This window comes from Oncorhynchus clarkii, chromosome 5 (assembly GCF_045791955.1).
Source record: "Oncorhynchus clarkii lewisi isolate Uvic-CL-2024 chromosome 5, UVic_Ocla_1.0, whole genome shotgun sequence".
NCBI classification, from domain to species: Eukaryota; Metazoa; Chordata; class Actinopteri; order Salmoniformes; family Salmonidae; genus Oncorhynchus; species Oncorhynchus clarkii.
This window is the reverse complement of record NC_092151.1, coordinates 57,868,423-57,894,643: the sequence shown is the minus strand read 5'-3', so window position 1 is coordinate 57,894,643 and position 26,221 is coordinate 57,868,423. Positions and strand designations below refer to the sequence as shown.

The window sequence follows — 26,221 nt, the reverse complement described above, 5'->3', positions numbered from 1 at the left end:
CTGATGATTTTGTCACAAAAATGGTTGCGATAAATTGAAAACTTGACCATTCTGGTTTTGGCGCATGCTCTCTAGACAAGAGTTTGCTGTTAAAGTGGGCAGTTTAGGCTTATTTGTTGACATATGGATAAGAGCAAGATCATTTTATTTGATAATTGGCAGCCAAGCACTGATCATCATGTCACCAGCATTCAATAGCCTATACTTGATATTTAGCCTATTGTAAATTTGCATTATCACCGTGCACTTAACCACCATGTGAAGTTCATAATTGTCACGCCCTGATCTGTTTCACTTGTGGTTGTCTCCACCCCCTTCAGGTGTTGCCCATCTTCCCCACTTATCCCCTGTGTATTTATACCTGTGTTCTCCGTCTGTTGCCAGTTTGTCTTGTTTGTCAAGCTTACCAATGTTTGTCCTGTCAGCTCCTATCTTTTCCCAGCCTCTCTTTTTCTCGTCCTCCTGTTTTTTGACCCCTGCCTGACCCTGACTGCCGTTCTGTACCTTTGCTCCACTTCTGGATTACTGAACTATGCCTGACGCTTTGCCTGCCGTCCGTGACCTTTGCTCCTACTCTGGATTATCGACCCCTGCCTGCCTTGACCTGTCATTTGCCTGTCCCTGTTGTTACAATAAACATTGTTACTTCACACAATCTGCACTTGGGTCTTACCTTGATACCTGATAATAATAACTTATTTCACCAGCCTATAAACATTTCATGCTTTTCCACGTTGTGTTGGTAGGCCTACAACGTAACAGCCTATCATCGCATAACTTTACATTTACATTGATATGATGGTTATTATATCAATATTTGCGCATCAAGGCATTTTCACCACCATTTCTCGATTCATTTTATGGACTCCATGTCGAATGAACAGTGTCAACATTTATGAATTTGAATCGACATTTCCTGTTTCCATCAGCCCTGTCATTGTTTTTTTTATGAGTCAGGTAATTCATCTGCATGAAATGGTTTGATGGAAATCTGGTTAGTATGTGTCGATGATGACACGTGTCACTAGCATGACTAACAGTGTCCCTATATTTGGTTAAAACACCTCAAACCAAAACATAGGCTTGGTAATTAACTTTCTTTAAAAAGTTAATTTTGTGATATCCAATTGACAGTTACGATCTTGTCTCGTCGCTGCAACTCCCCAACAGACTCGGGATAGGCAACGGTCAAGAGCCATGGGTCCTCCGAAACATGACCCGCCAAGCAGCACTGCTTCTTGACACACTGCTCGCTTAACCCGGAAGCCAGCCGCACCAATGTGTCGGCGGAAACGGACAACAGAAGTTAGCTTGCAGGCGCCTGGCCCACCACAAGGTGTCGCTAGTGCATGATGAGCAAAGGAAACCCTCCCCTAACCCGGACTCCCAGTCACGGCCGGCTGTGACACAGGTAACGAACTTTCAACAGCTTAACACTACAAGCTTGTTGGGGGAGTGTATGTTGTGGTGTGGCAGGCATTGACCCTGGGCTCTCACCCTCTCTCTGGTCCTTGAGGAGCTTGTTGCAGTTGTTCCTCTTGGCCTCTTCCAGAAGGGCTTGCAGCTTCTCCTGCTCCTATCCAGAGCGGTTCATGAAGTCATTCCATTGCTGGGAGAGAGAGACAACAATGAGCTACATCTTACCCTTTCAAGTTAGGGGCATTTCGGGAAGAAATGTAGTTAGGGGTAGTAGTGGTAAAACATTCACTTGCAACAAGCAAGGCTTTTGAAAGATGTTGGGACCAGTAGAAGCCTACATCCACGTAGTTGCCATTGGTGCAGACCACAGTGAAGTTTGAAGGGAGGGCAGTCACTGCATACCTCTGCCTCATCTTTGGAGCACTCATTTCTATCAAGACGATTGGCAAGGTAGCAACCTTTTTATTTTTGGACAGAGGAAAATAATAGGCATCGTTAAATGATGTTGATAAAATGCTGTGTGGCTAATGGCTATAACTAATGGATGTGTTCAGACATGCTGCAATCAAGCTAGTGGGTATTGAGAAGATGCTTGTTCAGCACAAATTATATCTGTAGCAACCCAACATCTGCAGCAGAGTGAGAACTTACTGTTCTCCTGCCGCCTTTGGTTCTTCTTGCCTTTGGCTCTGGGTGTGAGGTCAGAGTTGCATATGGCCTGGTTGATGAAAAACTGTTTCTTCTTGGTCAGAGACACACATTTGGCGGGGGAGTTGGGCAGAGAGCTGCATTTGCGCTCCTCTATCAAGCTGGGGAAAATAGAGAGCATTAAGTTTGAGGACTGATGCATTTGGAGGTGACCTCTTCACAAAATATTGACTTGTTCCTGTGTAGCTAGTTACTTATAAATGGCCTTACTATTGAATAAAGTAGTATACCATATTTCTATAACTATACTGAGCATAGAATAAGTTACAAAATGACACACCACCATAAAATGGGGGTCAGTGAGTTTAGATTTCAAAGCCATGCTCCATTCAGATTCTCGAGCGCTGATTGGTCGTTTTTCACTGTTGCCACTTTTAAACCCGATGGCAACATTGTAGTTGAGAGAAGGTGCACAAACAAACACATTGCTCATGCAAATGAAGTTGCTGACGATCTGTCATGATGAGAAACAAAAAATTGTTGGTTGGCTACATCGTAAAAGTACGTAGGTGTATGTAGAAGAGGTCTAGTCAGAGAATATAACGACTGGCTATTAAAAAAAGGCTGCCAGATATCTTGCATGAGCAGAGCAGAGGGGTAAAGGATGCCCAGGAAGCTACGATTCAAACTTCCATTAGACGACTCTGCAAGCGTTATAATGTCAACGTATTTTAGTTACTCAAAAAATATAGAGTTTCAATGAGCAACTGTCTTCATTTACTCCCGTTAATACCCGTATGTACTTCCAAAAAAGGTCTTAATAAAAATGTACAAGCAGCCAGGGTCACACGCCAACATTCAGACATCATTTAAAAACAAAGCATTTGTGTTTAGTGAGTCCGCCAGATCAGAGGCAGTAGGGATGACCAGGGATGTTCTCTTGATAAGTGCGTGAATTGGACCATGTTCTGTCCTGCTAAGCATTCAAAATGTAACGACTACTATTGGGTGTCAGGGAAAATGTATGGAGTAAAATTGACATTTTCTTTAGGAGTGTAGTGAATTAAAAGTACAGATATCCCCCAAAATTATTTAAGTACTTTACACCACTGATATTTAGTAACTAACATATTTCGACATTATAATCAGTGGTGATTTTAGCATGTAATTCTAGGTGGGGCAAACTAAAAATATATATTTTTTGATGCATGCCAGCAAAGCCACAACACAACACTAAACAATACATTTATTGCACTATAATGGTGACAAACGGTGCACACAAACTGTTAGGGCCTACATAAAGCTGTCCCAACAGCAGTCCCAAAACCTTACCACTGCTACACCTGGTTATTAGCGGAGCCTTGTCTGGCAGTGAAACAGTTCATTCAGCCTCATTTACTGCCTTTAAAAAAAACCAGCTGATATGGCTGACTTGTTTAAACAAATGTGGTTTCTATTGACAATTGAGATGTACAAACTATGGCAAAAGGGGAAGAAGAGTGGATAAGAGGCAATAAGTAATTTCGATGAAGACATTAATGAGTGAGCTAGGATATACACGTGTTCAGCACGTTTGAAATGTACAACGATGGAATTCAGAACATGGGCCGTTCTTACAGTATTCTCCCTGTACACCAAGTCAGAACCGTATGATAAATACGGGGGGATATAGGCAGACAATGAAAGCTCTTACAATATTCAATGATTACATTTCTATAAAACATGCAGCTTAACAGCATGTGCGCCACCAAGTCAGAACAGTAGGCAAAATTAAGAGGGATAAAGGGACCAAATTATTAGGGTGAGGCACATGGGCTACTAACAGCTTACTACACAACATACACTTAGTATTTACCTTCTTAGCGACAGTATACATATCTCCCTGGAATATTACATAATTCATGCAGCAGCATACAATACATTTTTGGACTCACCTTGTTGTGCGGTGCTCACTTGAACAGGAAGGTGGAGCGGCAGTCCTTCGTGGGAAAATTGTGTCATTAAACTTTGTCATCAAAGTTTGGCATTCTATGGATTTATGGTGCTTTCAAGACAACTGGGAACTCGGGAAAAAACAAGGTTGAATCATGATGACGTCAGTGATCTTCAGGTCGGAGCTCTAGAAAGAGGCCAGAGTTCCCGACTGCAATTCTGAATTGGATGACCATTCAAAACGTATTTTCCCAGTCGGAACTAGTTTTTTTCTGAGTTCCCAGTTGTCTTGAACTCACTGGTTAGATTTCCCAGTCCTGAGTTTCCAGCTGTTTTGAACACGCAGAAGTCATGTTGGATTGACAGCATGGCCAATGTTGAATGTTTATCCTTTTAAGCTTGGAAAAGAGACCTTTAAATACAGACTTGGGACCACACATCCACTCAACTGAATAGCAGGCTAGTGACTGCTTTGCAACGCTTGTAGTTAGCCACCGATTCCTTCCAAACCACTCATAGTTGAATTTGCGATTTCCAACTTGTGTAATGTTTATGTTCAATGGCCGATGAGCACCGATACGTTTTATCTATAATTTCTATTCATTATTTCTCCTCCTATGACAAGGATTTAAGAGTATTTGCCAGTAGATTGTCGACTTGTTTCATGATGACTGCAAGCTTGCTAGCTAAGATTTTGAAAGTATGGATGCTGACAGTCCAATTAAAGCTACTGTAGATATAACGTGATTTGAAGTAATTTTCTCTGTGGTCAATGACCTTGAGCCTTCTTGGATGGCACTTCTAATGTAACTCTGTGGCAGCACCCAAGGGGCTTGAATTTTCAAACTCTCACCACAGATTTTGCGGTGAAGTAGTGTCCCCATGAGTGACAGAGAACTGAGTCAATTAAGGCACAACTAGAGAACATTACCAACCCCTAAGCTCCGTATTATCCACTGGCTGCCCCACCACCACAGAAAGCACTGAGCTATGCTGAAACCCCTGCATTTTGGTTTTCTGGCAGAAATACCTTCTGGAACATGAACTTCATGTGCCTTAATAACAAACTTATATGCCATCTGTAAATACAAATACAATTGTTAATTTATGAGCCCAGTTGCCTTAGCCACGGAAAAAGCGAGGAACCTTCCCCCTAGCCATGATTGGTTGAAATAATGAGTGGCCTGGACACGCCGAGAGATGAGTTCGGATTGGTCTGCAATGTAACACGCTTCTGTCTAATATGAGCTGGTCAGTATGTGTAGGTAATCCTTTCTAACACAGCTTTTTTGAAAGATATCACATAGTAGGACTGCATAGTAGGACTGCTCTCCACTTTCTGGAGGACTGAGTTTTGAAATCAGTGGAATTAGAGTATGATAGTTAGAGATGGAGAAAATGATTCCGTTTGATTGCAGAAATGCAGACGGAGTCGAAAAGAGAACACAATGTATAAACACTGTTGTATAAAACATCTGTCTCTGGATTACATCTTCAAAACTAAGGGCAACCATGACATCTGTGACAGAGAGGGAGAAGCGCCCATCCATGTATACTGGTAAGAGAGTCTAGCTAGCTACATTTTCAGATATTACAAGTTTCTAATTTTGTCAGAAAGTCGTTTTCATTTCAAGTGTACTGTCAGCTAGCTAGCTAGCTAATGTTAGCTGGCTGGCTAGTTAGCTAACGTTACATGTATGATCTATGTAGAGATATTATTTGTATCTCTGAGCCATTTGCATTGCTAGTTATAGCCTAAAGTCAGCTAGCTAACATTGAACCTGGTTGGTTAGCTACCTGCAGATTCATGCAGGGTAGTAATGTTATGAGTTGGGATTATGGTTAATTGTTTAGCTAGCTAACGTTACATGTCTAAACAAAAGACTCCACTATGCAAGTACCTATTTCAATAGAATGTGTATAATGTCCCTGCGACAACTGTCGATCGACATAGCTGGTAAATTCGCTCTGGCTATCTACTCCAATTTCAGAGCACTCTCATCTGAGTGTGCCAGACCGCAGAATAACTGACACATTTACGAATGCTACACACTCGTTGAATATAGCCGGTGTCAGTAAACATTGACAAAAAAGAGTAATTACAATTGTTGCCATCAGCACAGTTGCAGTCACCAAAGCTCTGGATAACATAAAAACAGCTTAACCAGTAAAATGGTCAGAGTGAGCTGTTCTCTCATTTACAGTTGAAGTAGGAAGTTTACATACACTTATGTTGGAGTCATTAAACTCGTTTTTCAACCACTCCACAAATGTCTTGTTAACTACAGTTTTGACAAGTCGGTAAGGACATCTACTTTGTGCAAGTAATTTTTCCAACAATTGTTTACAGACAGATTATTTCATTGTATCACAATTCCAGTGGGTCAGTTGCATACACTAAGTTGACTGTGCCTTTAAACAGCTTGGAAAATTCCAGAAAAGTATGTCATGGCTTCAGAAGCTTCTGACAGGCTAATTGACATCATTTGAGTCAATTGGAGGTGTACCTGTGGATGTATTTCAAGGCCTACCTTCAAACTCTGTGCCTCTTTGCTTGACATCATGGGAAAATCAAAATAAATCAGCCAAGACCTCAGAAAAATAATTGTAGGCCTCTACAATTCTGGTTCATCCTTGGGAGCAATTTCCAAAAGCCTGAAGGTACCACATTCATCTGTACAAACAATAGTACGCAAGTATAAACACCATGGGACCACGCAGCCGTCATACCATTCAGGAAGGATACACGTTCTGTCTCCTAGAGATGAACGCACTTTGGTGTGAAAAGTGCAAATCAATCCTAGAACAACAGCAACGGACCCTGTGAAGATGCTGGAGGAAACAGGTACAAAGTATCTACATCCACAGTAAAACGAGTCCTATATCGACATAACCTGAAAGACCGCTCAGCAAGGAAGAAGCCACTGCTCCAAAGCTGCCATAAAAAAAGCCAGACTACGGTTTGCAACTGCACATGGGGACAAAGATCATACTTTTTGAAGAAATGTCCTCTGGTCTGATGAAACAAAAATATAACTGTTTGGCCATAATGACCATCGTTATGTTTGGAGGAAAAAGGGGGAGGCCAATCCTATAGAACATTTGTGGGCAGAACTGAAAAAGCGTGTGTGAGCAAGGAGGCCTTTACAAACCTGACTCAGTTACACCAGCTCTGTCAGGAGGAATGGGCCAAAATTCCCCTAACTTATTGTGTGAAGATTGTGGAAGGCTACCCGAAACATTTGACCCAAGTTAAAAAATGTAAAGGCAATGCTACCAAATACTAATTGAGTGTATGTAAACTTCTGACCCACTGGGAATGTGATCATTCTCTCTACTATTATTCTGACATTTCACATTCTTAAAATAAAGTGGTGATCCTAACTGATAGGGAATTCTTACTAGGATTAAATGTCAGGAATTGTGAAAAACTGAGTTTAAATGTATTTGGCTAAGGTGTACAGTGCCTTGCGAAAGTATTCGGCCCCCTTGAACTTTGCGACCTTTTGCCACATTTCAGGCTTCAAACATAAAGATATAAAACTGTATTTTTTTGTGAAGAATCAACAACAAGTGGGACACAATCATGAAGTGGAACGACATTTATTGGATATTTCAAACTTTTTTAACAAATCAAAAACTGAAAAATTGGGCGTGCAAAATTATTCAGCCCCCTTAAGTTAATACTTTGTAGCGCCACCTTTTGCTGCGATTACAGCTGTAAGTCGCTTGGGGTATGTCTCTATCAGTTTTGCACATCGAGAGACTGACATTTTTTCCCATTCCTCCTTGCAAAACAGCTCGAGCTCAGTGAGGTTGGATGGAGAGCATTTGTGAACAGCAGTTTTCAGTTCTTTCCACAGATTCTCGATTGGATTCAGGTCTGGACTTTGACTTGGCCATTCTAACACCTGGATATGTTTATTTTTGAACCATTCCATTGTAGATTTTGCTTTATGTTTTGGATCATTGTCTTGTTGGAAGACAAATCTCCATCCCAGTCTCAGTTCTGCAGACTCCATCAGGTTTTCTTCCAGAATGGTCCTGTATTTGGCTCCATCCATCTTCCCATCAATTTTAACCATCTTCCCTGTCCCTGCTGAAGAAAAGCAGGCCCAAACCATGATGCTGCCACCACCATGTTTGACAGTTTGGATGGTGTGTTCAGGGTGATGAGCTGTGTTGCTTTTACGCCAAACATAACGTTTTGCATTGTTGCCAAAAAGTTCAATTTTGGTTTCATCTGACCAGAGCACCTTCTTCCACATGTTTGGTGTGTCTCCCAGGTGGCTTGTGGCAAACTTTAACCGACACTTTTTATGGATATCTTTAAGAAATGGCTTTCTTCTTGCCACTCTTCCATAAAGGCCAGATTTGTGCAATATACGACTGATTGTTGTCCTATGGACAGAGTCTCCCACCTCAGCTGTAGATCTCTGCAGTTCATCCAGAGTGATCATGGGCCTCTTGGCTGCATCTCTGATCAGTCTTCTCCTTGTATGAGCTGAAAGTTTAGAGGGACGGCCAGGTCTTGGTAGATTTGCAGTGGTCTGATACTCCTTCCATTTCAATATTATCGCTTGCACAGTGCTCCTTGGGATGTTTAAAGCTTGGGAAATCTTTTTGTATCCAAATCCGGCTTTAAACTTCTTCACAACAGTATCTCGGACCTGCCTGGTGTGTTCATGATGCTCTCTGCGCTTTTAACGGACCTCTGAGACTATCACAGTGCAGGTGCATTTATACGGAGACTTGATTACACACAGGTGGATTGTTATTTATCATCATTAGTCATTTAGGTCAACATTGGATCATTCATAGATCCTCACTGAACTTCTGGAGAGAGTTTGCTGCACTGAAAGTAAAGGGGCTGAATAATTTTGCACGGCCAATTTTTCAGTTTTTGATTTGTTAAAAAAGTTTGAAATATCCAATAAATGTCGTTCCACTTCATGATTGTGTCCCACTTGTTGTTGATTCTTCACAAAAAAATACAGTTTTATATCTTTATGTTTGAAGCCTGAAATGTGGCAAAAGGTAGCAAAGTTCAAGGGGGCCGAATACTTTCGCAAGGCACTGTATGTAAACTTCCGACTTCAACTGTATGTCTGGAAGTAGCTAATTCAGAACGCTTGGATCGACCCTACTCCTCAGCCAGAGCTTCCAGTGTGCTTTCTGAACACTCCGAGAGCGAAACGCTCTGAATTTACGAATGGCCAGAGCACACTCTGGCACTCCAGATTAAATTTACGAACACACGCATAATATAAGCAAGCATTTAGTCTTGAAATCTTTGGTTGTTTAGTACATGGCCTCACAAGTGAATCCTTGAAGAGATGGCTGGGGCTAAAGCTTAAGAGGGTCTGAAGGGTACTGAATGGGTGTAGACAAAGAAGAGCTCTCAAGTAGGTACCAAAACTTGTAACCTCACTTTTGAGAAAACGTCCCTTGTTAATGTTTATCATCTTTCAAAGCAGAATTACTTTCCCATTGTTCCTCAACTGTAGTGTATGATATACAATTTTCTAGCTCTGAGTCTACTTTTATCCAATGTAAAAAACACAATTTCAAATTTTGCTACATAAGACTCAATATAGCCGGTCGGTCACATATGTGACACGTAATGCCAGAATAACATGCAAAACAGGCTAAACAGGTGGGCCTCTGCCCCAACTGCCCTGAATGACGGGTCACCACTGAATTCTATGATTTCATTTTTTCCCCGTTTTTGTGAGAGATATGGCCAATTTAGTTTCCCGGCGTTTCAACTGAAGGGTATTGCGCTACTCTGTTCAACTTGGCTTTCCATACAAATCCCTCCATTAAAAAAGGAACCTGGTTTTTGGTCGCTTTCTCATTATAAAAACTGTCATGGTGAAATTAATCCTACCACTATGTATGGCTTTATTATGTGTGTCTGCGTCAGCCACAGTCTAGAAAAACCGCCATGCTTGCATCCAATTTATTTTGTCAGGCAAGTCCACATTATTCTCACATATTTTAGAATGTAATAAGAATTTGAATATTAATCCATTGGCAAGGCCCAAAGTATTCATTATTCTTAAAGTGGTAATAGCCTACTTTGACACTTTTCTACAATCACCAGAGAGAACTCAAAGATAGTAAATTCGTGTTTTCTATCGAGTGAGATGTGTCATCTACTTCTACACATGGACACAGCTGTGTCGCAGAGAAATGACTAGTTCTGGCAAAAATGCTGGAAAATTCTAGATGTGCGGCAGCTTGCGCGGTACAAAAGGATGTACTATCTTTGAGTTTTCTCTGGTGTTTGTAGAACCACCTGCAACTGGACACTAACATGTATAAGATTTGTTTTCCAGAACAGATGAAGAGAGTATCTCCAATACCAGGTTAGTTGAAGAATCTATGGCTGTATTTGTCTAGGCAAACCTGTAATACTGACGAATGAGTTTAGAAATCAAGCTCTGGTTATCTGATTGCAGGGCACATTGGATACATTTTGCCCAGCTGTTTTTAGAGAAGATTGTATTGCAATGTATGCTATGTGTGTTGGATATGCTGTGTTGGCTAATATGCATTCTAACATACATGACACACACACACACACTTGTATCTACATGCATGTATGTGGCTTTCTATGCAAAGTAAATGTTTTGTTTTTAAAGCCTGCGGCTAGTTGTTAAACCTCCATTCTAGCGTACTTGACACGCACAAACATATTTGGATCTACATGCTTTTATGTGGGTTTCTGTGCAAAGTATATGTTTGAATGTTTCTTTAAGGCTGCAGCTAGTTACATGAAATGAGACATATCATGATTAAAAATTCTTATTCACTGACAAAGATGGCTAATGAAACATCAGCCCCTTCTGAGCAGGCAAATTTACAGTAGCTGGCTAGGCTAGTAAAAGTTACATTGGCTAGCTTTCAATAAATTGGCTAGGTGTAGGTAGTAAGTATAGATATCGCCATAGGCTACTTGAGGCCATTTGGTAGTTTCATCTCCCCAGCTGCTCTCCAGCAAGTTGAAAGGACATATAGGCAAGCCGACAAGAATCAACTTTTTAAAATACCTAGACCGTTCGTGGGCAGCAAAGACTGGAAGTAGTTATACAACATATCTAAAACAAGCGAATTTGATAGAGAAACTTCTCTAGCTAGCCAGCCAACTACTGTCAGTGTTAGCAGGTCGGGTAACAAATTAGTGGGAGAATAACTTTTTGTGACAGTCAAGTATGTTAATAACGACAAGTGAGGCTGCAGAAAAAGTTTATTGAAATGTCAAAAAAGGGTCAGTAAGTTGCTTAGAATGCCGCCAAAGTTAGGATAATTACATGGGAGTAAAGGCTGTACCCTACTCGGGGGTGTAACCGATGTGAAATGGCTAGCTAGTTAGCGGTGGTGCGCGCCAATAGAGTTTCAATCGGTGACGTCACTTGCTCTGAGACCTTGAAGTAGTGGTTCCCCCTTGCTCTGCAAGGGCTGCGGCTTTTGTGGAGCGATAGGTAATGATGCTTCGTGGGTGACTGTTGTCTGTGTGCAGAGGGTCCCTGGTTTGAGCCCGGGTATGGGCGAGGGGACGGACTAAAGTTATACTGTTACAGGGGCAGTATGATTATATAGTATGAGTTCTACAGTAGACCTAGCTTACACACATAAACTATGTGTGTAAGCAGCTCTCTCTGACAATGTGAACTTTTTGTTTACAACAAATAAAGTTGGGGGGGGGGGGAACCAGCGTTGTTGGCTTCCTTAAAAACTGTCAATCTGAAGTTTCCACTTCCCAATAACAGCACTTACAGTTGACTGACGAACTGATTACAAACTCAGACACCAGCAATAATGCTGAGGAAAGCGGATGCCCCACGCGCCTATGTGGTTGACCCAGGCTCAGCTGAGGTACGGAAGAACAAAACACACGTCAGAGCTCTACCAGCCACACAGGCTGAGGAGGCCACAGACAACGCACAAAAAGAGGGGGAAGGAGAGAGAATGCTCACAGAGCCACAAGCTCGCCCAAAAAGGGATGTGAAGCCACCAGAGTGGCTGAAATACTATATTATGTGAATAGAATACATACTTTTGGGGACTGAAAAACATCCCCACAGCATGATGTTGCCATCACCTTGCTTCGCCGTAGAGATGGTGCCAGGTTTCCTCCAGACGTGACGCTTGGCATTCTGGCCAAAGAGTTCAATCTTGGTTTCATCAGACCAGAGAATCTGGTTTCTCATGGTCTGAGAGTCCTTTAGGTGCTTTTTGGCAAACTCCAAGCGGCCTGTTATGTGCCTTTTACTGAGGAGTGGCTTCTGTCTGGCCACTCTACAATAAAGGCCTGATTGGTGTAGTGCTGCATCGATGGTTGTCCTTCTGGAAGGTTCTCTCATCTCCACAGAGGAACTCTGGAGCTCTGTCAGAGTGACCATCGGGTTCTTGGTCACCTCCCTGAAGAGTCTTTGTGGTTCCAAACTTCTTACATTTAAAAATGATGAAGGCCACCCGGGGGGACCTTCTTGGGGACCTTCAATGCTTCAGACATTTTTTGGTACCCTACCACAGATCTGTGCCTCGACACAATCCTGTCTGAGCTCAACGGACAATTTCTTCAGCCTCATGGCTTGATTTATGCACTGTCAACTGTGGGACCTAATATAGACAGGTGTGTGCCTTTCCAAATCATGTCCAATTAATTGAATTTATCACAGGTGGACTCCAAGGTGTAGTTGTCTCAAGGATGATCAATGGAAACAGGATGCACCTGAGCTCAATTTCGAGTCTCAAAGCAAAAGGTCTGAATACTTAGGTAAATAAGCTATTTTAGTTTTGTTTGTTTATATATGTCCAAAAAAATTCAACAGTTTTTGCTTTGTCATTATGTGGTATTGTGTATTAGATTGATGCGGGGGAAAAAATATTTGATCAATTTTAGAATAAGGCTGTAAAGTAAAAAAAATGTGGGGAAAGTGAAGCGGTCTGAGTACTTCCCGAATGCACTGTATATTTGTTAGCTGAGGGATTGCACCTGAGACATGCAAAACATGTCAACATGGTGAACTATTGCCCAGTTCCTATATTTGGATGTGTGTAATAATCACTTTCCTTTCAGCACAGAGGGATTGGCCTAGTCCCAGAAATGTCAGTCAGAGCCTAGGAGGACAAGGATTGGCTTGAAACCAGAGTCTAAACACTCTCACTGACGTGAACCATGGACTCAAATGCAAACACTAAGATTAACCTGAAATACATACAATATTACGACTGTGTGATTGAACCACTACATGACAAAGGTCCATAATAAACCAGATAAAGACGAAGAACCTAACAGGCTGGGGAAAGTGTGCGTGGCACCCAGCATCACTCTTACCTAGCTTATGTGATTGGCTGGAAATTTCAGAGGGGGGAGGGAGTGTTTAACCTGTGTGTTACGGCAGAGGTGGTAGGCAGCTTACACTGGAGCAGCACTGTCAACACAAGAGAACACTGAATGATGAGCGCTCACATTGGCTCGGTTTGTAGGGAGGATGAGAGCGACGCACTGAGATGAGGAACAGGGGATCTGGAGTAAGGGAAAGGGAAGACATCATCATCATACACACAGTGGCTAGTGGCTAGTATAGCCTAATGGCCATAAAGGATTCATTCATTCATTAGGCTACAGCATGGATATCAATTTCATTCATGATAAAAGGGGACATGTTCAGTAGAAACGTTAGAATCAGAAACAGAATACATTATAGAATTTGTATAAAGAGAAATGTTGGTTCTTTATATCCAAGTTGTCTGTTTATGGGATGTAGAGCCAAGTACACCACAAAACCTGTTTTGTTCAATTCTCAAGTGATGTTCTTCCAGAGTAGGAGCAATAGCAGAGTCCCAATCCCCATGTTGTGCTGCAAGGTCCTACCAACCCATTGTGCAGCACTATAGGAACAAAACATGAGGGAGAGCAGAGTTACTTACCTGTGTTCTGACCCCCCAAAAATTACACAACAGCAGTGCTAGCAACTCCACTTGGAAATGCCAAACAGGCAGAAAAATAGGGATATTTGTTATTTCAACTGATAACTTATTTCCACTTAATGCTAAAGTACATGGATAATTCAGGTGCAGGCGGGAGCATAGTGTCCTATAAGTCCTACTTCCCTACAGGCAGCAGACGACACCTGTAGATCACACCAGCGTAATCCAGAAAATAAACAGGCTCTTTTAATACACCTGTGATGGAACATTTTAACTTGTGAAGAGACTGTCTTGAAAATGTTCATCTTGTCTTAGTGTCATAAATAATCTTTGGTTCCTGCCTGTGCTTGGTAAAGATATGAGGGGGTGGCGACATGACATCCTCCTTAGGACCACCTGGCAGAACACCCAGAATATGTTCTATAAATTAAGATAGGAGACTATGCCAGAGACTTGCTGGAATCAACCCTATGAACTATGCCAATGTAACATGTCTGTAACCTGTATATAAGAGATCTGACGGGACTGCCCCGAGAGAGCTCCTGACAGATGTGTACTATGGTGCATCCAGTTTGATGGAACCTCTCCAGTTAACTGTTAATAAACAATTATTAATTTAAGATCGACTTCTAGTGACCCTGTGTAGAATTTCCACGACACACCTTTGTACATTACAGATGGGTTTAGTGTAGCTACAGTTGGAAAACTTTGAGAGCAAGGTTATCTAATATGGGAGAGGAGAAATATGAACAAAAACACACAATCGCACGAATGACAAAGCACGAAGGCCAATCCCAATTGGCTTATGTGATTATGAGATTTCTATATTAACTTTTGCTCAACAAATCCTTCCGCAACCTATCATTTGTTCATAAACAGCATTGTTTCACCTAAATTAATTAATTGGTGAACACACAACTGATTTCACTTGCAAATTCAATTTAGGAAATTTCATAGGCCATCCCTAGTGCCAAGCCATTGTCTGTGTATTCATCTTTGTTCAACTAGCTATACACTTTATCCCCAGTAAGTCTTTATAACATGCTCATTACCATAATGTGCAAATTATTTAATACCACATCACAATATTCAATTCTCTAAATCTCTCTTCACAACAATCAGATCAAACGGGTGAGGCTAAATGTCAGCCACTGAAATGGCTATTGAACACAATTCAGTTGAGAACCCAGATGGGACATTGAATGTCGTGGGAGGATTACAAATAGGCCTACTCAAGCCCTAACTGGTCTCCCCCCATTGAGCATATCAACTGACCTGGGCTCAAATAAAACATTAATAGTGCACCATAAAATAAATTAAAGGGACATTACTATGTTTCATGACAATAAGTATGACCACATATTTTGAGAGTAGTGTCAACATTTCACACAATTTGCGGGTAAAACCCTGAGAAGGATGGTCCAGTGTGGCTCAATTGGTAGAACATGGCGGTTGCAGGGTTGTGGGTTCAATTCCCATGGGGAACCAGTATGAAAAAAGTACCAAAATGTATGCATTCACTACTGTAAGTCACTCTGGAGGGTCTGTTAAATTGACTAAAATGTAAAAATCTAAGAGAAAGTAAGAAAATGCCATACCAGGAAACGCTATACAACTATCACTCAAGAAACGCAAACCTAACATTTTCATTAATTATCAATAAAATTAAGGTATTCATGAATCAAACTGGAACTAGATTACATTTAAAAAATCATAATACCAGTGTTCAAACAAGTCAGCAAAATTGTTACACAAGCCATACAACTATGGAGCTCAATTTAAAATGGTTATAGAATAAAACTATGAAAACAAATACTTAATATGATACATTAGAATACATGATATGTTATCACAGCGATACAATTAAACATTTGAACATGCACCTAGTCCTCTCGTCCCAGTGATGCTAACGTGTGTGAGGAAAAAAAAAAACAGCCTACGCAGTATTACTGATTAAATTATCTAATGTAGCCGAGAGGCATGCTGGACTAAAAAGTAATATGCTCACCTTTTTGAATCAATGACAATATTCCTATTTATCAGTGAAGCTGTCCCAAATAAGTAATTTAAGTAACTTGTTAATTCAAACTCTCCATTTCAGGTGTTGTAATTTGAGATTAAAACATCTGCCCACTGGACGATGTTGATTGGCTAAAAGATGTAACATATAACAAGTACCTACACATTTCTTAGTTTTTTTTGAAGACGCCTTCCTTTAAAAAATAGAAAACATTCTGCATGACATATTGCATGCACACAACATTCAACAGGAATTGTGTTCGCAAAATAATTAGTGGCACTGCAGTATACAACTGATTTCAATATTGGAGTGATTAAATAATTATCAAGACAATTTTATTCCGTTGCACAACGTTTCGAAACATTCGCTATTGTGTGCCCTTAATACATGACCCTGGTACTCACCTGTGGTGGCTAATGTGTCCGGGCCATATCCCCATCACAGAAATGATGTACACAACTGCAGTCATTAAAAATATACACTAAGTGTAAAAAACATTAAGAGCACCTTCCTAATATTGAGTTGCAGCACCTTTTGCCCTCAGAACAGCCGCAATTTGTCAGGCATGGACTCTACAAGGTGTCAAATTGGCTGGGCGTCCTTTCGTGGTGGACCATTCTTGATACCCATGGAAAAGCTGTTGAGCGTTTCCCTGTTCAAAAGCCCCTTAAATCTTTTTTCTTGCCCATTCACCCTCTGAATGGCACACATATGCAATCCATGTCTCAATAGTCTCGAGGCTTAAAATCCTTATTTAACCTGTTTCCTCCCCTTCATCTTTCTACACTGATTTGAAATGGATTTAACAAGTGACATCAATAAGGGATCATAGCTTTCACCTGGACTCATCTGGTCAGTCTATGTCATGGAAAGAGCAGGTGTCCTTAAGGTTTTGTACACTCAGTCATCTCTAACACTAAAGGCAGTTACCTTCGCTTCTGAAAATACAGAACTAAGTTCTGAATTCTTCCAGGCACTGAAATGGGAACAATAGGGAATGGCATGCACAACGTAAAATCTTTCAGCATATTAATAGTACACTGTTCGGAGATACATAATAACAATGTAATACTGATGTAGTAGTCGCTTGTTGATGTGCATGTTACTCAATGACATTGTCTAGAGGTGGGAAGCACGTAATGACGAGACATACGGACCAGCTTTCTTAAATTAGGCTCCTCTCCATGAATTCAAGTTCCACTGAGCTGAGGCACATCGGCAACTAAAGAATGGCGGTGGAAGTAATTAATTGCAGGTACTCATGCTTTTCCTGTTCAGAAAGATAATTAGTATGGTAGTAAGATAACTGAGATCGTCAGTAGGAAAAGTGAGGTTATCTGCTTTAACATTTCATAAATATAAACAAGAGATGTATTAACAATTCTATCTTTGAAAACATTTGCTGTATCATCCTGATATTCTAACATACATCATAAAATATTATGTTGGTGGATAACCCCATTATGTAGGGGTAGCCTAGTGGTTAGAGCGTTGGACTAGTAATCGAAAGGTTGCAAGTTCATATCCCCGAGCTGACAAGGTACAAATCTGTCGTTCTGCCCCTGAACAGGCAGTTCCTAGGCCGACATTGAAAATAAGAATTTGTTCTTAACTGACATGCCTAGTTAAATAAAGGTAAAAAAAACAAAAAAAAATAATGTTCAGTGGTGTATCAATAGCCAGGTGATACAGTCCAATTGCATAGTCCAATTTGAGGCTGCGTGTGTGCATGTGTATAGCTTCCAAATGGTATTCTTCCTTGTTTGCTTCTGAGAGCACAGGCAGCATTCTCTCCTACGTTCTCTCAGAGAAATACTGGAGTTTCTTGTCCCGTTAGAAGGCGATATGTAGAGGCTGGCATGGTCTTCAAGTGAATCTGTTCAGAAAGACAAACACAGCCATGAATGACAATGCTAATATTTCTTTGACCAATTCATTTACTTATTGAGTAATGTTCTGTCAATACAGAGAAAGTTAGATTTATGAAATGAAAGTCAGTGTGAAATCTAGTGCTTCTGATCGGAGTTGGTGTTGAATTCCTCTCTCACCTCCCCGACTGCATCAGTCAAAATGTGGATGATCTTCTCGTGAGGAGTGGCTACCACACTCTGCCCATTGATTTCAATGATGCGGTGTCCGACCCGGATGCCCCCTCTCTCTGCGATCCCTCCACGCATCAAACTGCAGATCTGCTCAAGGCAACAGTAGGATGAGAAAGATAGAAAATACAGATTAAAAGATAAGTGAGAGAGTTTTGAGGTGAGTGAAAGTGGACAATTGACAATTTTAGCCTGACTACTATAGAGTTCCTAAAGTGGATGCCGCACATCTACTATTCAGTCTAAAATGCTGTTACAGACCACATTAATTGAAGATTCACTTTTATCTTTATTCCAGACCATGTTCACTGTGATAAATGAAAAGAACCTCAAATGAATACTACTCACTATTGATTGGACTGGGCCTTAGCAAAATAATAATAATAATAATAATAAAAACATAAATAAAACATGAATGTTGGATCCTGTTGGGGGATTCTGTCTGGCAGTTGTATTCATACAAGTTCGTAGAGTAAAATAATAAAGCAACTGTCACTTACAATCCCGTCCTCTACACTGAAGCCCAACTGAAATTTTGGGTCCGGTCGCTTGATAATTGCCATGGTGACGGGAGGGCAGTGAACAATACTGAGCTTCACCTCTGCTTGGTTTTTTAAATCCTTTCACAAAAACAAAAGTGGAAAATACATAATACAAATACTAGAAAGATGTCTGCCAACGTATAGTAAATGTCTGCAAAGATAAATGTCTCTGTCACCTTAAAGTACCTGTTCACTAACTGTTCACTATCCCTATGCATTCTGTGCTTCTTAGATAATGAACGACATTCACAGAATGAGAGGAGTATTGTGTGTGTCTGTGCATGTGCATGGAATAAATTTAACATAACATTAGGTGACAAAATGCAACAACCTGCCATCAGGTCCAAACTCATGCCGAAATAATACCTGGAAAGCAAACAAACCACCAATTCTTCTTCCTCTCCACATATCACACGCATCCGTCTCTATGACTTCAGCAATACAGCACCATCTAGTGTACATTCTAGGAACTATACAATAGACACAGCCAAGACAGCTCACAGGAAAGAATGAAACAGGCACAGACACAGTCCCCCTCTTACCCGTATTATACTCTGGCAGGTGGCTATGGGGAGGCCGACCAGGCTAGTGCCATTGACTGACATGATGCGGTCTCCTATGCTGAGGGCCCCGCAGCGTTCTGCAGGACCACCGTGGAGCAGGTTGGCCACCATCACCGTGGGCAGGATGGAGCCCCAGCCCGACTCCACCACAGCCACCCCCACTATCTCCCTGGGAGCCTTGGAGATGGACACCTGGACACAGACAGTAGGGAGATGGTTTAAGAGAAAGGGGGGATTTCATGGGTGGTGTTCAGTAGGGAAACGCTGTAGCAAAACGTTTTGCAATTGAAAACAAAAAAAACAATGTTCTTATTGGAAAAGTTCAGGTATTAACTCACTCCATTTCAAAATGTTTTTTCCCCAACTGAACACAACGTTGATGTACATTCCACTTAAGACACATCATGAAATGTATGGATCTGTTTCAATACTGTCTTGAGCGAGATAGGAAGTGTTTGTTGCATAGTGTACAACCAGCAAATATCTATTTAGTTTATGAAGGCCAACATTTAACTCCATGCACAACCAAATGTTAACATAAAACAGATTTCATAGGCTCCTGGTTGATGGTTAAATCGCCATTGACTGCGTTCGATACGCAAACATGAGTCAATTAGATCAAGAGGAAAAACAAATGCTTATCTAGGCTAAAGGTAGGAGGAATACTGCGTTTATAGGCCGACACTCAAATGGAAACGCTGTCTGGTAATAACAACATGGTGCTGAAATACTGACGGGTTTCTGTACCTCTCTGATGTTATCTGAATCCGAGAAGTGTACCAGGTCTCCGTTATAGTGCTCCTGTGTCCCCAGGTAGTCACTGTACTCGCTGGGCCTCAGCTCACTGGCCTTGATGCCGTTGGCATGGAGGAACTGCTGGTAGGCCACACCGAAGGCCTGGCCAATCGCCTGAGCGATCACCTGGGCCTGCATGCAGGAGAGACACAGTGAGTCAGTGGGCATGTTCAAACGTGTCCCAGCCTGGCAGGTAAGAGTACGATAATCCTTGTCATATAACAATATGGCAATCCTGTTCCTCCTCACAATCTTACAGAGCGTTTCAAGTTGTCAAAATAGGCTGTGGCTAACCATCAAGATATGGCCCATTGGTTTACCTCAATCCTAATATTAAACCTAACCATAATCTATCCCAAACTCTAACCTAACCATAACACTAAGGAACTGCTAATTTCCTCTTGTTTAACAACTCCTGGCATGGAAAGGTAACCTGGGTGCCAGCCTGTTTGTTTTTGTGTTCAACAAAGCTCCGTTACCTAGTTGCATGGCAAGTACTGATGGCTCAAGTACTGTAGAAAAAGACTGGCACTGGGAATAAAACATATATATAAATATTTGATTTTTATTCTTCTAACCAGTGCAACCTAATCTGATTATTTTTAAACAAAAAAATCCCCACAGAAAACCAATTGGACATACAAATGCTGTATGGTTTCTGATTGAATGACTCACCTCGTCAGAGTTGAACACATGGCAGATCATGCAGCACTTTTTCTGTGGCCCGGGGGAGTTGACCCCAGCAGGGTTCCCCTCCTGACCCTTACGCCCCCCGGCCGGCTTCCTGCGGGCCATCAGGACCACGATGTTGCCGATGTCTGCGATGTAGGAGATCATCTGGAGAGGATGGTCCATCATGGCCTCCTGTAGGTGGAACAGAAGGGATGAATGTGTGGAGGAAACATGTACTAACTGTTCACTAACACTTTCATGTAAGTTAACTAACACGTTAATGTTACCGAGGCAATGATTTTTGGTAAAAGAATGTGAAAAAATCCATGATGGACCCATTCTCACTAGGTCTAACAACGAAGAGGGCTAGATTAGTCTAAGGCTGCATTTACACAGGCAGCCCAATTATGATGTTTCTTTCACTAATTGGTATTTTGTCCAATTAGATCAGCTCTGAAAAAGATCTGATATGAAAATATCTGATGTAATTGGTCAAAATACCAATTAGTAGAAAAAAAATACTAGAATTGGGCTGCCTCTGAACACAGCCTAACAGCACCCACTATATATCTAGACGCAGTCAGCCACGCAGAAGGGAGCAAGCTGACAAACTGACCCACTTTGATTCTCTTTACTATTCAACTGTAACAGGACGAGTTTGACTCAAATTAGAGACACTGCTATTCAAGGAATGACCTTCAACTACTTTGTCATCCATCCAAACCACGTCATGCTCGGCTGATTGTGTCAGTGGCAGCAGTTGCCTACCTGTGTGTCTGCGCTGAGGATTTTGATGCGCTGAGTGGAGATGAAGAGATCCACCTCGGTCATAGGCTGAGACTCTCCCTCTGGGGCCTGGAGGAAGACAAGAGCAAACCTTTTGATTATACTTTTTAAAACAGATCACCCATTCTTAGCAGAATGGTCTGAGCCATTCTGCCACCTCTGGTCTATTGGCCCTCCCATCCTTATGAGGCCAGTTTCACACTCCTCCCAGTCGAAGCTCTTCTCTGTCCTGGCATCCTAAGGAAGGAACAAGCTTCCCTCTAATGTCAGTACACTCCCAGTCCATATTCCGTAACGTCTGAAAACCTACCTCTTCAAAGAGAATCTTAAATAATCTCACAGTCCCCCCCAAAGAAGAACAAACACCTTACCATTGCACTTGCCTTTCCTGCACTAACACTTGCATTTATCTTTTCATACTATCATTGACTTTGCTTTATTGAGGAAAATGTTTACTTACTATGATCATAGCAACACCCCATAGCAAGAAATATAACCCGCAAACGGTTCTGTCACAGCGTACTCTTACCCCAGCGGTCCGCAAACCACTGTGATATGTGATTTTTCTTAACCTAGCTACCTTAAGATTAATGCACTTACTGTACGTCGCTCTGGATAACAGCGTCTGCTAAATGATTACAATGTAAAAGGAAAACTCACTTTGATCCTGTCCACAGCCTCCTGGGCCTGTTTCATTCGAGCGTTGGTGGAGGGGTTCTTGTCAGACTTGAGCTGGGTGGAGCCCAGGTACTTGGCCCCAAATATGACCCCATCCAGGAGGTCATTTGGATCACAGGGACCAGGCACTGACAGAAATGCATTACTATTATTATTTAAGAGTCTAATGAGAGAAGCATAGAAGTTTTACATACAGCCTAAATTAAGATTACCGTCTTTATAGGCTGGGCGGTCCTCTGCGCCCTGTAAATTAAGAGGTTAGTGATTACTGAACAAAGTGAAAGACACAGCTCATTTGAACCAATCATCAGCAAAGTAATAGACACTAATAACACCACCATTCATCATTGATAACCATATTTTAGCATGTCAAACTTACCCGCTGACTGTTCTCTGCAGAGTCTACCTCCGGAGCCTCCTCCCCTAACTTCATCCATACGGGCTCTGGGACCTCGTCCTCCGGGAAAGACTCCACGGAGTCATCCCTGTGGCGCAGCCGCCAGCCGTTCCCAAAGTGTTCCCAGAACCTTTCGCCATCCTCCTGGTTGTAGGAGACCGACACCACCGCGTCCATCTCCCCTCTCCGGGCCATGTAAGGAGGAACCTTGATGTCAGAGGAACTGGGCTGGGAAGCCCCTATCTCTGTACACTCCAACAGCCCTAATAGGTCTCTCTGGTTACTCTCTGAGAAAAGCATCTCCGAGGCCTGTTTCGGGTTATGCTCTGGGTCTGGTAGCAATGGGCTGATGTCCATCAACAGAGATTGGCATGGAGGCTCAAATTCAGAGGGCTCAGAGAATTCTGATGGTGGTGGTGTAGGGTCAGAGGTTGAGTCCCTGGGGAGAGGGCTTTCTCCAATGACCTGGAGTCGGTTTAGCAGGTGGTGGATCCGCGTGTGGTCTTTGTCACCTGTTCTCCTGATCTCAACCTTCTCCTCCATCGCATCCCCCACCTCTCCTCCCTCTTTGCTAGGATCCAGAACCTGTTTGGTTGGGGTGTTATCCTCAGGAGCATAGTCGATTAGCTCCTCCTGGCTAACTACCAGAGAAGAAGCTGCAGTGTCACTGGTGTACAAGGGAGGTAGGGACTCACTTAATCCGTCCTCTAAACTGTCCACAGGGACCAAGGAGGGAGGGAAGCTAGGGTCGTCCATCTCTTCCACTGAACCTGCTTCACTAGAGTCGTCTGACCTCCAGTCCAGAGGAGGGGGCTCTATTAGGTTAAAGGAGTCCAGGTCTTCTGATTCAGGGTAAGAAGCAGCTCGAGAGAACTGGCTTTGGCTGTCTGGCTCATCTACAGCAGGTCCACCACAAGCAGTATTCTCCTGTTGAGCTGAAGGTGAGGAAACGGTTTGTTTCTCCTCGTTTCCAGCAGGGCAATTACCTGCCTCCATTTTGTGGATAAGAGCACGGATCATAGGCAGCACATACAAGCCCCTTTCAATGCCTAGTAGGGTGTTTATGCAATTTATAGGGGTATCTGTCGGAAGTTGGTATTTTGTATTTTTTCACTGTGAAAGTAGACCGTTTTTGCATTCACCACTTCTTGTGCAGGGGAATAATGAGAGCAACCACTCTTTTTTTAGTCTCTTCATTGACCTATGTCCATCAAGATAGCAGTGCTATTGCCTCAGGCTCAAAGTACATGTCATTGTCATGCGTGTCACCAATATAGAAAGTACCCTTTGTGCATTCAGCCTATGACAATATGGTATGGTTTATTTGTATTAGGCTATTAATAACATTTGATCCATCTGTAACAAAATGACCAGTAAAAGAGCTATAACCAATATAAACATTGCATAAGTGATTATGATCATGGTGAGCTACTCACTTACAAAAAAATACAAGACTCCAATCTTCTGAAAATAATTACAGAGAAAATACATTATATGCTGGCAGTGCTGCTAGAGAAATTACAGTAGCTGGATTGTCATTGCAGCTTGGATCACCCGAGCTAATTTGCTAGCTATCTAATTTAGCTACCTTCGGCTACTAGGCTAATTTACAGTCAAGAAGCGTCACTAAATAAGCTATCTCCCTGCTGGTTTGCCAATTACGAGACATTGAGGACAATATTGGCATTACCAACATAAATCTGACATGATCCAGATGCTCACCCGGTTAAATTCTGGATCCGAGGACTGACAACTGCTTGAATTTAACTGTCACGGATGAAGTTTACTTGTTTGGGAACTCAGCACCAAAACAGAGAAGTCAGCAATGCAAGTCAGCTAATAGTAATAGCTACAAATGTAACAGAATTTTGATAAGTACATTTGCTGGACGCTCATATCGTGTTTATGATACATAAAACGATGTCGTTGTTTCACTGCTGTCAAGCCGACACTCGCAAAACGCGGTCTACACAACTCATCCGCTCTTCAGTTTCCGCCTGAATTTTGTTGAGCGAATACACACCACTTTACGGTACCGCGTGTTTTCTGGTAGGGGGAACAGTGTAGGATGCACTATCATGCAGAGACAGAGACGATAGCTACAAATCATTCAAAGAAAACAGTTTGAAGCACACCTATTAAATCTAACATATTCCAAATTCTACCAAACATTTTATTTCCTTTTCGTGACTAAAAATAACTTTATCGCGGGTAAAATTAGGCTGCAGAGGCTGCAGTAGCCTAAGGGTGGTGCTGTTTATGAAATGTTAAATTGTCAAAGCACACACACCTTCACAGCAAGATCGAAGTTAGCTTGATATGTTTTTTTTGTAGAAAATTCATCCATGTAATTACCATTTCAAACCATACGATGCCAACTTAAAATATGGGTTAATATAATTGGTTTCTCTATTACAGTGAACTTTTAAGTAAGATAATAAAACATTTTGTTGGCGCTGTTTCTATTTCTCAAATTGCACCCTGTGTGGCTGGAGTAAAAAAAAGGAATAAATGAGTGGCACCTTTATCTGGTAGACCTCCAATTCCATGAAATAGACTGACCTGGTGAAAGCTGGGATACTTATTGCGTGGCAGTTTGATGTTGTAGGGTGTTTTAGTTTCAGACATGATGCCCATTGATACTGGTAGATAAACGTTTGAATGCCACATAATATCTGAACGTCATTGCCAATCAGGTGCGTCCCTTTATTGCAGCAATGTATCTATATGCCGATGGGTTTGTTCCGCTGGATATTACTTTATACCACAAGGCTAGGGTAGGATTCATAATTAATGGTTCCAGCAAGAATATAACATGAAGGGATGCATTTGATCGACAACGAAGTTCCGATACCCTGTTGCCTTTGCATGTTGTTTTACTGGTATCTTTGGTCCCTATGTGTGCCATAAAAACACATTTCAAAAACGTGTTTTTTCTTACTTCTTATGACTGCATGGGGCAGTATTGAATAGCTTTGATGAAAAGGTGCCAGAGGTGCCCAGAGTAAACTGCCTGCTCCTCAGTCCCAGTTGCTAATATATGCATATTATTATTAGTATTGTATAGAAAACACTCTGACGTTTCTAAAACTGTTTGAATGATGTCTGTGAGTATAACACACTCATATGGCAGGCAAAAACCTGAGAAAAAAATACAACTCCTGGTGGGAAATCTGAGGTTGGTCGATTTTCAACTCAGTCCCTATTGAAGTTACAGTGGGATATTGGTCATCTTGCACTTTCTAAGGCTTCCACTAGATGTCAACCGTCTTTAGAAACTTGTTTGAGGCTTCTACTGTGAAGTGGGGCCGAATGAGAGTGGATTGAGTCAGAGGTCTGGCAGCAGTCACGCACTGGTCACGCGCATTTCACATGAGGGGTATCTCCCTATTCCAACCGGAATTCTCCGGTTGGAATATTTATTGAAGCTTTATGTTAAAAACATCCTAAAGATTGATTCCATACATCGTTTGACAGGTTTCTACGGTCTGTAACGGAACATTTTGACATTTCGTCTGCAACTAGTGAACGCGCTTCGTGAGTTTTGATTTGTTTACCAAACGCGCTAACAAAAGTAGCTATTTGGACATAAATGATGGACATTACCGAACAAATGAAACATATATTGTGGACCTGGGATTCCTGGGAGTGCATTCTGATTAAGATCATCAAAGGTAAGTGAATATTTATAATGTTATTTCTGACTTCTGTTGACTCTAACATGGCGG

At 41.7% G+C, this 26,221-nt stretch overlaps 1 protein-coding gene and 1 pseudogene across 2 annotated transcripts; both read right to left on the bottom strand.

Moving 5' to 3' along the window:
- The window catches only part of LOC139409722 (R3H domain-containing protein 4-like), a 31,308-nt pseudogene extending 29,060 nt beyond the window's left edge, over positions 1 to 2,248 (bottom strand).
- A 12,741-nt stretch (positions 2,249 to 14,989) lies between these two features.
- LOC139409078 (amyloid-beta A4 precursor protein-binding family A member 3-like) lies at positions 14,990 to 24,571 on the bottom strand. 2 transcript variants are annotated; one of them, XM_071153761.1, is made up of 11 exons: positions 24,216 to 24,571; positions 22,476 to 23,849; positions 22,309 to 22,339; positions 22,079 to 22,224; positions 21,401 to 21,487; positions 20,636 to 20,824; positions 19,913 to 20,092; positions 19,145 to 19,357; positions 18,561 to 18,680; positions 18,010 to 18,150; positions 15,705 to 17,837 (listed from the first exon to the last, which is right to left on the bottom strand). In XM_071153761.1, the coding sequence occupies exons 2-11, from the start codon at positions 23,511 to 23,513 to the stop codon at positions 17,766 to 17,768; spliced, it is 2,217 nt and encodes a 738-aa protein (XP_071009862.1). In that variant the 5' UTR covers positions 23,514 to 23,849; positions 24,216 to 24,571; the 3' UTR covers positions 15,705 to 17,765. The 2 variants fall into 2 exon arrangements, with proteins under 2 accessions (XP_071009861.1, XP_071009862.1); XM_071153760.1 differs by having other exon boundaries at positions 14,990 to 17,837; positions 22,476 to 24,571.
- Between the last annotated feature and the right edge of the window lie 1,650 nt (positions 24,572 to 26,221).

Excerpts from the sequence above, each read along its gene's own strand:
- LOC139409078 (XM_071153760.1), bottom strand. The coding sequence starts at position 23,513 with ATGATCCGTGCTCTTATCCACAAAATGGAGGCAGGTAATTGCCCTGCT. Across the intron at positions 22,340-22,475 it reads CTGCAGAGAACAGTCAGCGG|GGCGCAGAGGACCGCCCAGC; the intron begins GTAAGTTTGACA and ends CTTAATTTACAG. Across the intron at positions 18,681-19,144 it reads CCTGCCAGAGTATAATACGG|GATTTAAAAAACCAAGCAGA; the intron begins GTAAGAGGGGGA and ends TTTTTGTGAAAG.